At 43.3% G+C, this 15,654-nt stretch overlaps 1 protein-coding gene across 3 annotated transcripts; it reads left to right on the top strand.

Moving 5' to 3' along the window:
• The first annotated feature begins 182 nt into the window (after positions 1-182).
• Positions 183-14,556, top strand: vezt (vezatin, adherens junctions transmembrane protein). 3 transcript variants are annotated; one of them, XM_032505625.1, is made up of 12 exons: positions 183-454; positions 1,890-2,027; positions 6,940-7,029; positions 7,151-7,335; positions 8,064-8,342; positions 10,319-10,465; positions 10,906-11,053; positions 11,440-11,795; positions 12,813-13,006; positions 13,271-13,377; positions 13,543-13,750; positions 13,957-14,556. In XM_032505625.1, the coding sequence occupies exons 1-12, from the start codon at positions 419-421 to the stop codon at positions 14,511-14,513; spliced, it is 2,445 nt and encodes an 814-aa protein (XP_032361516.1). In that variant the 5' UTR covers positions 183-418; the 3' UTR covers positions 14,514-14,556. The 3 variants fall into 3 exon arrangements, with proteins under 3 accessions (XP_032361516.1, XP_032361515.1, XP_032361517.1); XM_032505624.1 differs by having other exon boundaries at positions 10,307-10,465; XM_032505626.1 differs by lacking the exon at positions 183-454 and adding an exon at positions 776-927 and having other exon boundaries at positions 10,307-10,465.
• Positions 14,557-15,654: the final 1,098 nt, after the last annotated feature.

Below are 15,654 nucleotides of genomic sequence, written 5' to 3'. Positions count from 1 at the left end.
AAGTATGCATTCACATATGTTCAACTGTATATTTTCAGTAAATAAATAAAAAGTAAAAAAAAAATGCTACTGTTTGCTGTGATTCTAATTCACAAAATTAAAACGTACGTTTTATTTTGAAGGCAATTTCCGGTGATACAGTGGCTGTTTCTCGATAACCTTACACGCTTTTCTTGCCTAGCTTTCTAAACGGTGTGACCACTGCCTTTCGCGCCCAGCGGAGGAGCTCTAACTGGCCCGAACTTGTTTGTTGCTAGCGAGCAAGCGGTGGTTGAAGACGAGCATTAGGGGAATTGTAGTTTTATCGACGTTTTTAGCAACCGGCTAACTACCAACTTCTCAACGGCTGGCTGTTCCTCACTACTGTCGCCTACAACTTCAGAATGCAGAACGGGCTGTGTATAGATGGCGGAGAGCAATGACTGAGGAGTTTGATGAAGATGTGGTATTTGAGGTATGTATAACAGCCGCTATTTATTTATTTTTTTAATCGAAACTTACGGATGCTTTGTCATACCTTTCGAGTTCTGAGGTAAATGTTGACGCTGGGTTCCCGATTCATTAACGGGAGCTTAGCTCTATGGCTCACACAGATAGCTTAACAAGCTAGTAGGCATGCGAGCTTCACAGAAGCAGCTGTTTGCCCTGTTGCCATGCATTTGCAATCCAAAACAAATCCACATATTTGGCTGGCTGCTAACTGCGTTTCCGCCAAGGAGCTTTGGTGGTCATGAGAGGGAGCTGAGCTGTGCGAGTGTGCGCATTGTTGTTGGTGTTTCATCATAAGCTACTAGATTGGGAGAGAGGTGGGGTGGGGATGACCAGATCCAATGCGTCTGTTCTGAAAAAAAAAAAATCATTGACACACACGTAGCTCCGTCTGGATGGTGACAACATGAGCTGCTGCGATTTCGTGTGACAATGCATGTGAGTAGCATTTAATTGTTATGCTGCTATCTAGGCATATAACGTATTATGGTGGTCCATTTACATTAAACTGAGATGCCCATGTGCAGCTGTGCAGAGGCACCAGAACACACCAAAGATGCTAAGTAATGTTTTCCCAGCAGCTGGGGGAGAACTGGGTCAGACATCTTTTGGACATATTCTGGCATGGGGTGTCCTCCTCTCTTCTTATTTCACGGCTGATTTGATTCTGAGCTTTCTTTGTTTAGGGTAAGAAACATTATCACCTGTGTTTATCCGTCTATGAGTAGATAGGATTATTGCATGATGACTTGTGCCTTGATTTAGTCCAGCTTCCATGGTGCAATGAGAGGCTCCAAAGACAGTCCTTGCATCTGTACGAGTGATTTACAGATTCACATGTGTAGGCACTTAGCTTTACAACATTCCCACTAGAACAGAAAAGCAAGCTGCATGGAAGAGATATGGGGGATGTGGAGTCAAAGAGTCAAAGATCACACCAAGGTTGTGGGTCTGGGGAGATGGGGAGATAATGGTGACGTCGATGGGGAGAGTGGGGTTGTTGATTTTGCTGAGTGTGGATTTGGATTTTATGAGGAGGAATTCTGTTTTATTGCTGTTGAGTTTGAGGAAGTTGTGTTGCATCCAGGTTTTAGTAGCTGACAGACAGGAGTTGATGTGGTAGAGGGGAGGATTGTGGGGGGATTTGGTGCTGAGGTAGATCGTAGCAGTGAAAGTCCAGGTTGAAGTGGTGGAGTATCTGACCGAGGGGGAAGATGTAGATGATGAAGAGGAGGGGACCTAGTACAGAGCCTTGGGGAACACCTCGTTGTTTAGTGAGGTGCCTCAACTTTAGCTAAGGAATCCTGAGGGAAGGTAGACTGGCTTGACAAATCACCTCCCTCGCTTCTCATCCGTCATTCATCAACTATTGCTCAATCTGTCTCTCTTTCTCTTTGCAGAACTCCCCTCTTTTCCAGTACCTGCATGATTTAGGGCACACAGACTTTGAGGCATGTCCAACAGCATCACTGGACGACGAATATGGCGGACAAGAGGGAGACCTCACCACTCCTGACGAAGATCCACGAAAAACTTCAGTGAGTTCCTCCCATCCTTGACACACATATCACACATGCCCGTCCTCTCCTAAAGGCATTTCAATTGATTAGTTGAACTAATCAATCTAATTTAAATTTTTTGTTCTAACTTTATTTTCTCCAAGGGGAAATTTATATTGCAGTTAGGTGAAATCCAAGTCAAAGATATGCATAAACATAAAACCTGGTGCACATCCAGCCATCAGCATCCGCCCAATCATGAAATAATTAAACCAACAACCAGAAGGATCTATTCTTAAAATCAAGTGCTAATAAAAGACTAACATGGTGTTCAGGTTGTTTAGAAATGTACCTGTCCTGTTATTTTCTGGAGACATGGTTATTATTTTGACCAATGATAAATAGCTGTAATTATTTATTTATTTATTTATTTATTTATTTATTTATGTATTTATTTATTATTTATCTGACATGCCAATGGACATGACTGTAAATATGCCAAAGCGACATTTTTCATCCATAGTCCCTGAAAGTTTACGTAAATCAATTCAAAATTACACATTACAAAAATGTCAGACAATTTCCTAGAGCCTAAGGTAACATTTCCAAATAGCTTGTTTTGTCCAACCAACAGTTAAAAATCCATAATATATATATATATATATATATATATATATATATTATATATTACATGATGGAACTTTTTTTTAATAATTAGGCTATTAGTCAATTAATCTTTAAATTTTGATAATCTGTTAATCATTTAAACCATTTTTACGTAATGTAAAAATGCAGAATATTCTAGAATAGGATTTGCTTGTTTTCTCTGTTGGGTTTCATTGTGATCGTAATGATCTTTGGTTGTGGACGGTAAGTCGGACAAAACAAGACATTAGATGATGCGACAACGCAGTTTTATTCAGATTTTTTTTAAACAATTAATAAAGAAAATGGTCTACATATTGATCAATAATTTAAATACAGATTATTTGCGTCTTTAGATTAATCAAGACCCCATCAGGGCGAGGAGCTAGGCCTAAAGGCCGTTTTTAGGCGGGCGTACGCGGAGGGCGTTGGCATGTCGACGCAACACCATAAAACAGCCTTTACTCCATCACTATTCACACAGTCTGCATCCCTGACCCGGGGCGGTGTGTGTCTGTCTACGCGTGTCTGTCACAGAAAGTAATTAATTTGACTATTGACTTCAAACAGTGACACATATTGGCAAACAATCACCCTCAGACCGTTATGTGCACTGGTTTTCTTTGCTCCGCTTTAATCAGACAAAGCATGGCAACAAGGGCTTCCTACACACAGATGCAGGTATTTTATATGTTCTTTAATCTGGAATGACACACACACACACACACACACACACACACCGCAGATTCCTTTTCAACATATCTCTCCTGCTGTTGTCCCCCCGAGATAGTCTAAATGTGATTACTGCGACCACACTCTGCTCTCCCCCAACGTAATTCCTAAACATCCTCCTTAGAAATTGTTTGTGTTTTGTTGCTATTTATACATATGTGTGCACTTCACCTCTGCAATCAAAGGAACTTGTGAACTTTGAATTGCACTTGGATTAATCTAACCGTCGATGACTGTAGATTGAGTCGACCTGTGATTCACACAGACTTTTCCTGGGAAGCTTCAGGATCAGATGACTCTGCCCCGCCTCGTTCTCCCTCTCTTAGTTCGACGGGAAACAGTTTTGTGTTCGTTTCTCGTTCAGGATCTTTCCGTACGTGTCATGCTTCCTCTCTGGTGCGCTGTTGTTCTAAGGAGTTAAGGAGGATGAGGGACTCAGATGAGATAGGACAGCTTTTGGGTCATCCCTGTGAGGCCAGTTTCCTGGAGATCAGATAGAGTCGGAGCCGCGTTAAAACGCCTCGTTCACATGGACACTTTTTTTTTTATACATTACCTGTAAAAGGTCTTTCTGAACACAGCTCACGTAAACATTTGTGGTATGTACTGTAAATGTGAGTGTCCTTGACCTGAAATGATGATAATTTGGATGTCATGTCAATAAATTTGTATGTGGAAGTACCCTGGAAATCCAGAGTTCTCACGGGAGCACAATGTGCTCAGAGAGTTACTCGGGCATCAAGTAATGCAGCTCATTAACTATACCCTTGTAGTCGAGCTGCACCAATCACATCGTTGTATCTGATGTAGGCGGGGCCAGAGGCGAGCTAAACAGATGACGACAGTTTAATCTACCAGTTTTTATTCCCTCAAAGCACTATGTGCTTCACTTATAGATTTGTTTAAGGTCCCATGGCATGACAATTTCACTTTATGAGTTTTTTTAACATTAATATGCGTTCCCCCAGCCTGCCTATGGTCCCCCAGTGGCTAGAAATGGTGATAAGTGTAAACCGAGCCCTGGGTATCCTGCTCTGCCTTTGAGAAAATGAAAGCTCAGATGGACCAATCTGGAATCTTGCTCCTTATGAGATCATAAGGGGCAAGGTTACATCCCCTTTCTCTCCTTTGGCCACCCAGAGAATTTGGCCCCCCCATGAGAAAGACACATCATGGCTTTCAACGAGCAAAGTGCAGTTGGTCAAGTCCCCCCCCCCCCCCCCCCCCCCCCCCCTCTCTCTCTTCCTAAAAAGATCACGACTCAGAATGGCACATACTAAGGAAAGCTCATTGTGGGGCTGGCTCTAGTGGCTGTAATTCTGCACCAAGGCTGAATTTGGGAAACACACTTCAGATATGGTATTAGGGGACCACTAAGGTCTATATAAAAGCATCCAAAGAGCACCATGTTAGGGGAACTTTAACAAATGCAGTTATCTGTGCTGTGCTGTGTGTGTGTGTGTGTGTGTCCATCCACTCACGTAGTAGCGATCAGTCCAGTGTCTGGAAGCTGGAGCATTTTCTGTATGACACCAGGAGAATACTGATGAGCAGGAACGGACTGTAGCAGGATATTATACAGTAGTGAGAGTGCAGGCATCTGTGAGTTAATCTGTGCATGGTTTACATCATCTCTGTGGTAGGATTAGTCGCTTTGATACTACAGAGAAGACGGAAAAGGGGCTGTGGCCTACTTGGAGGCTGATGACTGTTGTGCGAATGTCCCAGTCCTGAAACTCAATCTCAAATAAGTAATCAATACTACTGCGACCACTGGAATAATGACACTTGTGCTTTACCCCACAGAATGGGGTCAGCGCACAGGTTGGCCAGTCTGAATCAATAACCCCTGCCTGGAGCGCACACACACGCCACAGGATGTTTTGATGCTGGTTTCTCCTGGATTATCAGTTTTTTATCAGTTTTTCTTTCTTCTTTCTTTCTTCCTTTTATCAGTCAAACCCGAAGGGCGAGGCCCCCGCCAGTTCACTTGAAATTACATCACAGTACGCAAGGGTCACCGGGGGCCCTGAAAGTCAACGGCAGGCCGATACAAAAAGTCAATTAAACTGAACTGGTCCCGGGGACCCGAAGGACAACACAAGGGTTAAAATGAGTCCCAACACTCTAAGCAGATTAGTTAGAATAATAGATCCCATTCATGATTAGGCATTACACAGTTTGGGATTTTTGTAGGTTATTTAGCACTTGCAAGAAACACTGTTCTGCATTGAAATGTCAACGCACTTTAAAATGTTGGACACTGTGTCACTCTGGTTGGGATTGGATGTCTCAGAATGTTTACTGTGCGAGTCCACGGTGCAGAGACTTCATAGAAGCAAGACATAAAACAGAAGTGTGTATTTGTTTTTGTGTAGTGTTTCCATTGAAAGGCGTACAAACTTGTTTCTTTTTGTAGAACCAAAGCTATGCTTCCTCTTCATCTGTCAACTGGGTATTTTCAGAGAATAAAAGCTTTAGTTTTATTGTTGCGGAAATTATAAAAATCTAGTTATAACACCAAAATGGAAATTTAACAAATTGATGTGGTTTTTGTGCCACAGCAGAGCTGTATAAGACCCGGGAGTGTTTTTTTACAAACACACATAGCACTTATTGTTGTTGCCTCAAAGAGTTTGTCTCCTGGGAAACTCCGTGTGTGTGTGTGTGTGTGTGTGTGTGTGTGTGTGTGTGTGTGTGTGTGTGTGTGTGTGTGTGTTGTGTGTGTGTGTGTGTGTGTGTGTGTGGTGTGTGGTGTGTGTGTGTGTGTGTGTGTGTGTGTGTGTGTGTGTGTGTGTGTGTGTGTGTGTGTGTGTGTGTGTGTGTGTGTGTGTGTGTGTGTGTGTGTGTGTGTGTGTGTGTTGTAAAAAAACTTGATCTATAGTGAAAAGGAGCCAGATGCAAGGACTGTGTGTTGTCTTGGGTGAAAAATAACATGCGATACTAAACTATATATTGATGATCACTACTGTCATGGTCTACCTGGGTCAAAATCTGTGATAATACAATAACATATGTTCCTTTGATCATACTATTTATTAATACTAGAATATTGACTAATTTTACCCAAAGATTTGGCATCATTTCATGTAAATGAGGTGCAATGACCATACAACAAAAGCGTAAAAACGAGTAGGCTAATGGTAATAAGTTGGCATCAAGTTGGTATAAGAAGACGTAAGACAGAAATGGGGAATAATTTACAGGCTACTTTATGCTTTATAACAGTTAAACCAAGCCAGGTCAATTTTGGTCGATGGGAAGACAATACAAGGGTTAAGATGTCTCTTGTGTAAATCTGCCTGTGTGTCCCATTCCACACTTCAATCGGCCAGACAGTCAGCAATTTTCTGTGTGTGTGCGTGTGCAGTTGTTATTTATTAGATGTGTGATTTATGCGAAATAAAGCCAAGCTAAAGGAAGCACACCAAAATGGCATTTGGTATTTTAATTTGGAATACATTTCACTTATAAACTGTGGTCAACAAAATAATGGAAAGCCCCGTATAAAACTGGAACCAAGTTGTTACTTAATTAACTGATTTATCACCTTTTTCCTGTTTGTTATGTGCAGGGAGGACGATTCTGGAGACTGGCTGAAGCGTTGTGGAGATGGAGTCCGATTCACCAGGCGGCTGCATCTCATAAGCTGGGCCAGCAGCTGGTAGGTAGAATGGGAAGATGGAAAGGAATGCTGGCACTGAAACCAGCAACTTCACTCTTGGTTTACATTTAAAGGCATCTCTTTGTTTTATGCACTTTTCTTTAATGTGTTTCTCTTGTAGGACCGTGTCTTTGGCCAGTACTCTGTGAAATGCATTCTGGACCAGGACGTGCTACTGCAGGAGGATGTGGAGCTGATCGAGCTATTAGACCCGAGTCTGCTCACCCTCGGCTCGTCCGTCTCTGGCTCATCCAGCCGATCGAGCACCCTGCCCAGACCAAGCCTCATAGCCAAGCCCTCCCTATGGTACATTGTTAGGGGAAAAAATACATAGAGACCACAGTGGATGAGCTAGGCAAGAGAATATAATGCATTCCAATACAACCCCAGCACAAACTGAAACTATGACCTCTAAAACAATAATAAAATTAAACATTCAGTGAACTATCATAGTTTTTGGAAGGAAAGTCTCTTAAAGATCATGTATTGCAAGGAGAACATTTTGGATTGTTTGATATTGTGGAGTGTTCCACTTAGTCCATCCAATCTATATTTGATTTGATTTTGTTAGGATCCCCATTAGCTGATGCAGAACATCAGCTACTCTTCCTGGGGTCCATACCTCGGGTATATAACTTTTGACGTTATTAGTTCGTGTAAGCACTGAAGTTTTCAACAAAGACCAGCAAAAAGAGCACCTTCTGACAAGGCAAGAAAATAAAATTGGACAAAACATAGATGCAAAAGTATCTATATATATAGCATTATTAATAAAACAATAAAATATTTTCATTTAATGACGTGAAATGAATAGCAGAATTTATATAATAATATATGTATTTATTACAGCTTTGGTATTCTGGGGATGCTACAAAGAGGACATAAAGATTAAGGAAACTAAGTAATGAATTGATTCTAATAGTGTCTTATTAAAGGGACACTCCAGGCATGTATTATTGCACTTTCATCTAACCTGTCAAATGAACAGTTGATTGTTGCACTAATCACAACTCCCACCTGTTGTCCTCACTCAGGGACATGGCGGGGCTGCTCGGCCTGGCTGCGGTCCTGCTGGGTCTCTGCTCTGAGGGCCTGTGGTCGCTGGCGGCAGCCCCGTGGGGCCTGGCCCTGCTGGGCTGGCTCGGACTGAGGGGAGTCATGCTGTGGAGAACGGGCCGCATGCAGAGGGCCGTCCACACACAGGCCACGCAGCTCCAGACTCTGGTCCACAACAGCAAGACTCTGACCGGGCTGTCTCGCAAAGCCCTGCGCCTGGTGCAGGAGACGGAGGTCATCTCCAGAGGGTTCACCCTGTAAGTGTGCTTGTTTTATGTTTACCTACGTGCATATCACCCAATCTCAGAGCGTTCATGTGCATTTCCTGTCATGTCTCCTACTTTCACTGCTTGGTTCAAACCTCCTCCGTCACTTCACGCTTTTTTTGGCAATGTCTTATTTAAGTTACCTCCTCTCAGGTAGTGTGTCTGTAGGTGTTTTATTATTTATGTCAGCTCTTGTTTTAGACACCATTTGTCTGTCTGTGTGAATAGCTTTAGCATTGTCTATAAAAGCTCATACTTTACTCACTTAAAGCTACAATGTGTAAGAATTTCTCCCATCTAAAGGTGAAATTGTATATGACATCCAACTGAATATTATATTCTAGCCTCTCCCATTCCGATCGCATTTTAACTCCTACGGTGGCCGTATTATTCCAAGAAGTACGACTTTGTCCATGCGTGTTCCTTCCAGTGTAACAATAGTTTTATGTTCTTGTTATTTTGGTAGGATTTAATTGCTAACATCAGCTATCAGGTTCCCAAACAAATGCTAGCTAATGTTAGTAAAGTATCAGCGTGATCCTCCATCTTCAACAGGCTGTCAAATCTGCCGGCGGGCGCGAGTAATCTCCCCCTGGCATTTGCCACTGAGGGTAAAAGCGCGAAACGCGGAGGTATGTCCCTCGTTGGCTAATGGATTTAAAGATGGAGGCGCAACATAGCTCATATGTATTCTGAACGATTCTGAATGGCAGATTCTACGCTTGTGAGAATACTTCGTTAGTTGGTGGAAGTAATTACACATGAATGAGCTCATATTTGTGAAAGAACAAATGGGCTTTTGCTAAGAATCAACTCAAAATATTACACAATGGAGCTTTAACCCTTGTGTTGTCTTCCCGTCAAAATTGAAAATTAACACTTTTGTTGACGCTGTCTATCAATGTTTTTAACTTTTTCTTACGTTTTTGTCCCATTTTTCAACACTTTTGTCACTTTTTGTCACTACGTAACACTAACTTATTAACTTTAATTTACAGTTATTTCTTTGAATTTTTGGTCAATAAACCTCATTTATAGGTAATTATACCTAATGTTTGAGTTAGAAAAGCAGGAATTAGGAATTATTTAGACTAAAATTAAAGGAATGCATGTTGATGGATAATCACAGACTGGAATATGTCAACTTTTACTCTGTACTATTTCAAAACACTTCAATTTTTTTTTTCAAATGCTATAAAATTGAATAAGACACCCCAAAATTAATGAAAGTAGAGATTTGTACTCAATCGTAATCAATCATGTTATTTAGGCTAGTTTAAAAGAACATTGATTTTGGAAAATGGGTCAGTTTGACCCGAGGACAACATGAGGGTTAAGTAAGTTTCTATGAATAGTTTTGCTGTCTTGTTGAGAGTTAGATGAGATGATCGATACCACTTTCATGTTTGTATGGAAAATATGAAGAAATAGCCAGCAGCCAATTAGCTTAGCTTAGCATAAAGACAGGAAATAGGGACATCGCTAGCCTGAATCTAAAAGGCCTACCAGACAGTCCTAGTAGTTTTTGTACAAACTAAACAAACAAGATATAAGATTTAAATTATTGATCTTTGAAGGGGTGCTGGTAGGTGGATTTTGTTACATTTGGACAGAGCCATTCTAGCTGTTTGACCCTGTTACCAGTCTTTGTGCTTAGCGTAGCTAACCAGCTGCACATAGACATGAGTGCTTACGATTTTGTTATGTAACTCCTGATAAGAAAAGGATTTAAGCACGTTTATTAAAATGTCGACCTATTCCTTTTAATAACGTGTCATATTGTCTTGTTCATCACAACGCCATTGTGTTTTTTTACACTCCTGTGTCAGCGCTCATTGTCTGAGTTTGTTGGTTAGTTTTGTGTGTCGTCTTTAGTCGTGTGGTGTTCAGTGTTGCGTGTGCCCCCCTACCTCTTTGGGACGTCTCCACAGTTGTATCACATTTCACTTGTCAAGTTTGCTCGACAGGGTGAGTGCGGCCAACTCCTTTAGCAGGGCGGGGCCGGGGGCGGTGCCACGAGGCCAGCAGCTGATCGGACTGAGGAAGGCCCTGTACCGGGCGCTCCGGACGGCCTTCAGAGCGTCTCGTAGAGCCACCTGTCACATGCTCAAGGCATATCCTTTACCTTGAGATAAAGACTTCATAACAAAAAATTGTGTGTTCTTATTTAGGAACTCCTTTCTAGTGGCACAGCGGGTAATGGATTTGGCGTAATAAGTATAAAGCAGACTGCAAAAATTGATTGTGTGTGGGTACTTGTGTATGTGTATATAAATGTATAATTGTGTGCGTGTGTGTGTGTGGGGGGGGGAATGTCATTGGTTTCTGTTTTTTTGAGGTTAACAGCTATTGCTCAGCAAGAAGAGAATGTTGATTGAGGTTGGAAATCCCCAGACCTCTTTTGATCTGATTCAGTTGATGACTATTTGTATGCAGACTTGTATTTACATGCCATTTGAAATAGGAAATTACCCTGCATAAATCTATAATTATGGGAGGTAATTGTTTTATGAAGCACAAAGAAGTGTGATGTGTCCTTAACCCCCTCCCCAACGTTCCCTCTGAACTCTGAGATCGATAACGTGACCAACTATGTGTCTGCGGTGCCTCTGAAGGAGCTGGGACTCGGCCTGGGGATCGAGCACCTGGGTGACGAGCAGGCTCAGGAGCTGACCGATGACTACAGCCTGCCTGCCCTGAAGGTAAGGCCTTGCAGACAGAGTGGCTAGCTGTTTCCCCCTCTTTCCAGGTTCAACTAAGCTAACCGACTGCTGGCGGAAGCCTTGACTTACCGCACAGACATCAAAGTGGTAATGATCTTCTCAGCTAACTCTCAACAAGAACAGGAAGAAGCTTATAATCTTAATCTACTTTATCCACTTCTCTGCTGTCTGTCCTGTAAGATGAGGATCTTGCAAACAGCCTATTGAGTGTATTCATGAATTGGTCTCATTTTGGCTCTTGAATTAAAAGGACTTAAACAAGCAACGATTGACAACTGAAAGCGCCAAAGAAAAGGAATGGTCCTGGTTCTGTGATGAAGGGCTTATATGCATACATGTTGTTCAGCAGATGTTTTGTTCTGTAGATGCTGTTCCAGCTGTGGGTGGGACAAAGCTCTGAATGTTTCCGTCGACTGGCTCTTCTCCTGTCACACCGGGGAACAGAGGAGCCAGCAGAGGGCCGACCCAGCGAAGACACCACCCCACCCCCTCCCCCGCTGCACCGCTCCATCGCCGCTGTGACCGAGCCCCTCCACCACGCTCTGGGCAGCTGCCTCTGCGAAGTGCAGCGCAGCTACGACTTCCACCGACACTTTGAGACCCATGTGAGGACGACAGGCTCCGACAGGACGGGGAGAGCGAGGGAGAAATGCCGAGAGCTCAACACCCTGCACACCTCTATCCGAAGCCTGCAGCTGCACCTCAAGGCCCTGCTCAGCGAGTGAGGGAGAGAGACACACACACACACACACACACACACACACACACACACACACACACACACACACATACACACACACACACACACACACACACAATCTTGACTGCCCTCATTCTACACTTCCCATAAGAGGAGATGATACTTTAATGACCAGTGAGGGGAAACTGGGTCATTCCACCAGCAAAGCAGTATTAGTACAAAGTAAAGAAATGGGAATTCCACCATTTGTAGTGCTACGTTTGTACTAAAAAAAAAAGAAAATTCACTGTTTAAAAAAAAACATAACATTTCTGCAATATATAATTATAATACAGAAAATACAGAGTTGAGATTTCCTCGTCAAATATGAAAATAATATTAAAAAGTACATACATTTAAAAGGCACAGAGTCACAAATAAAAGACACAAAATTAATGAAAGGGCAAATCTGAATTTTCAAACCATTCATTGAATGTAAAAAAAAAAAAAACTAGGGACTAAATAGGAGACAATTTGTACTTTTCATAAAGTAGACAGATAGCCTTTATCCCTCAATGATTTTCCTCTTTAAATTCATAGCACTCACAATGGAGCCGATGGAGATTAAGAGAAACCTATTGTTTTTTTTAATCGAGAATCAATATTGAATCAAATCGTGAGCCTAAAAATCGGAATCAAATTGTGACATTTTCCGAATCGTACACCCCTACTATGGTATCAAAGGTTATAGTTATGACCACACATTGAAGCCCTAACAAGAAAGGGTTGTGCAACTTCTTTTATTCTTTTAAAAACAGCAAGTAATCACAATCCTAGTTTGTAAATGACAACTTACATTTTGACGCTCTCTTCCCCCATTTATGTTTGGATGTCATGTTTGTGAAACTTAACATTTAGACAGAAAACTATGTAAACCTAACTTAAAGCAGCCAAGTCTTGCACTTTCTGTTTCATTTCTTGGCAAAACATAATATCGTAAAAGTCGCCTGATTGTCGATATCAACATTCCTCCTCCTCTTCTGTTTTTGATATCGCCAGAATGATCATCCTGGAAGACGACCTGGAGAAACTGATGGTGTCCAAGGAACCCACGGAGTTGACATTCGAGGGCTACCAGGACCTCAGTGACCGGCTGCACCAGCTGCAACCTCACATGCAGGCCAGCACCGGCTGCTGGGAGGACACCATCTGCCAGGTGGAGCGCATGCTGAGACGGGCCAACGCCTGTCCAGGTGAGCTGGTTCCAACACAAACACTCTCATGGCTGTTCATTAAATATAACGCTACGGCCGACAGCCAATACAGAACAGTGACATCCCCGTTAGTATATTAGTTCCCGTATTTACATAGAGCTTATTTTTAGTGCCAGCTTCCTCCTTCCTTTACCGTGACTCAAGACTATTAACAGGTGGTGGAAGTGGCTCCTTCACAATGTCGGACAAGAAACCAACCGGAGAATGACAGTCAGTTTGCAGTAACACACACCATCTCTGCAGGTTATGCTGAGGGTCTGGAGCAGTGTGGTACCCCTGTAACCGAGATTCCTGCTCCTCCTCCATCCTACCCGTTGATCTTGGACAGAGACCCTGTGCCAGAAGAGCAGGTAAGATGAACTGGCCACTGCATTGTCTGTTTACATCAATATTTCCTCTCCCCAGTCAAGACTAATGTCCCTAGTATGTGGCCTTTAAAACTGCCATGAAACAGTCCTTCTCCATCCTGATCTGGTTCCCTGTTGTCAACCTCCCCTGCTGTTTCATCGGACCAGGAGTGGGAGGCCTACGTGTCTGACTCAGAATCCGACGGTGAAGGCAGAGGGTCTTGGTCTGACATCTTGTCACCGGAGGAACGGGAGCGGCAGCGCCGGGAGAGGGAGGAGTCCCGCCGCGTCCTGTCGGAGCTCAAAGCCGTGCTGGGCTTCCGCGCGTCAGAGGGGGAGAGGATGAAGAGGAAGCAGCTGCTTTTCAACGACCAAGGTCTGCGCTGACCCCATGTCACCTCTCTCCTGTGGTCATTTATAGATGAGGACGTTAGAGTTTGACTGGTGGTGATTTTTGCTGGTATTGTTAATATTCTTGAATTGAGCCTGGGACTGTCTTGCCCATATAAGATTTGTAATCCAAGGTTAAAACTGGGAATCAATATATGAGTTCAGTGATATATTTCCTCTTCTTTCGTGCAGCTGCTGTGACCCCTTCAGCTCCCAGTGAGAGTTCGGATCCTGCCACAAACCCGTCAGACGCTCCGACTTCTCTGGGATCTATAGAAAGTAGCGTCAAAGAAGGAAACCACTTTTCAGAGTGCTCGGCAGGAAACAAAGGGGAGGAAGGGGAAGGAAAAGATAGCAGGGTGAGGCCTGATCCCTTCGCAGAGCCGGTGACGGAGTTCAGCTGTGGTTTGGAGGAGAAGGGAGGGGATTTGGGAGGAACTTCGGTGTGTACCAGAGGAGGAGGCGGGGCGGCTGAGCTCCACCAGTACGACGGCGTCCTGGAGGAGGGCCAGAACGGTCTGGACTGCTTCCTAAAGCCTAAAGTCCCCGCCGTCACTGTGATGGACAGACTGACGGAGCTCCACGGCCCAGAGGCTCTCAGCTTCAGCTCCGCCCTCGCCGCTCAGGTGGCGGCACGCTCGCACTCGCTCATCGCCATGGAGGAGCAGACGTTTGGTGATGATGAGGAGGAGGAGGAGGAGGATGAAGAGGAGGGCGACGGTCAAACCCTTGAGAAGGACTTAAGTTAAAACCCCCCGCTGCTTTAACCTAGCACTGAGCAGAGACTGTATTATTGTCTGATTGTCTGGGTGTCTTCTGTCGATGGGTCCGTGTTACAACTGTTTCTTGTGTGGAGGCATTTTCAACTTTACACCACTCCGTCGGTACCTGGTCTGTGCTCCCTGCACGATCTGCCTCGCACATGCGCAGACGATAATCCTGTTTTACGAGGATTTACGGCACTGCACGATCTGTTCCACGCTTCCGGTCGTAGTTGTAGCGGTCTGCCGTTAGCTTCCTGTTAGTTTAGCTAACAGCTAATTCCGCTAACCACTAGCTGACAGCTTGATTCAGTCTAAGTAAGTCTAATTAGCTGTTATCTTAACTTTTATCTTAACAGTAGCTCCCCGGTGGAGGCTGAGGCTAACGGCAGACCGCTACGACTACGAGCGTGGAACAGATCGCGCAGTGTCAACAGGATTATCAGGTCTGCAAATGCGCCAACATCTTGCAGCACAGATCGGGTACCGACACACTCTGTCTGTACCCATCCGTCCATTTTGCTGTACATTACCCACAATTCTTACTGCTCTTTTGCTGTTAAAACTCAGGTACCAGAACCACTAAAACATGACCTTAGAGTGTTCAGACCGGAACACCAAAATGTCTGCAGAAACCTGGTGACATCAACACGGTGTATAATGTTCAGTCATTCAGTATGTCTGGAAACAAAGATTGTAGGAAACATTGGCTTCATAAATAAAACAGAATGCGTATTGATGTGATCGGATTCTTTGAGAGAGAAAAATTTCAGTTTTTCAAAAACACTCCAATCTGAGTTACTTTTAGGACGTTGTGCGCTGGGGGAGTTGAAAGGTTAAGAGCAATATTCTGAGATACAATGGTATTTCTCTGTGTTGAGGCAGAAGGCGAAGTTAGATGCAAACAGCTGTCTGTATGATTTTAAAATCATCTTATGCGACAAATTTCAAGCTTATCTTGGACCGTTATGAAATGTCCAGAAATAAAAGGAAAGAGAGTATGCCCCAGTGTAAAAATGCTCTGTTAAAAGTAACAGTATTGCATTCAGAATTCAACTGAACTTAAACATGGTCAACAAAATGTAGTTAAAGTGTAAAAAAAAAAAAGTACTCTTAAAGCATAATAGCC

Source organism: Etheostoma spectabile, chromosome 23 (assembly GCF_008692095.1).
Source record: "Etheostoma spectabile isolate EspeVRDwgs_2016 chromosome 23, UIUC_Espe_1.0, whole genome shotgun sequence".
Lineage (NCBI taxonomy): Eukaryota > Metazoa > Chordata > Actinopteri > Perciformes > Percidae > Etheostoma > Etheostoma spectabile.
Note: the sequence above shows the minus strand (reverse complement) of the source record. Positions and strands in the feature narration are given on the sequence as shown.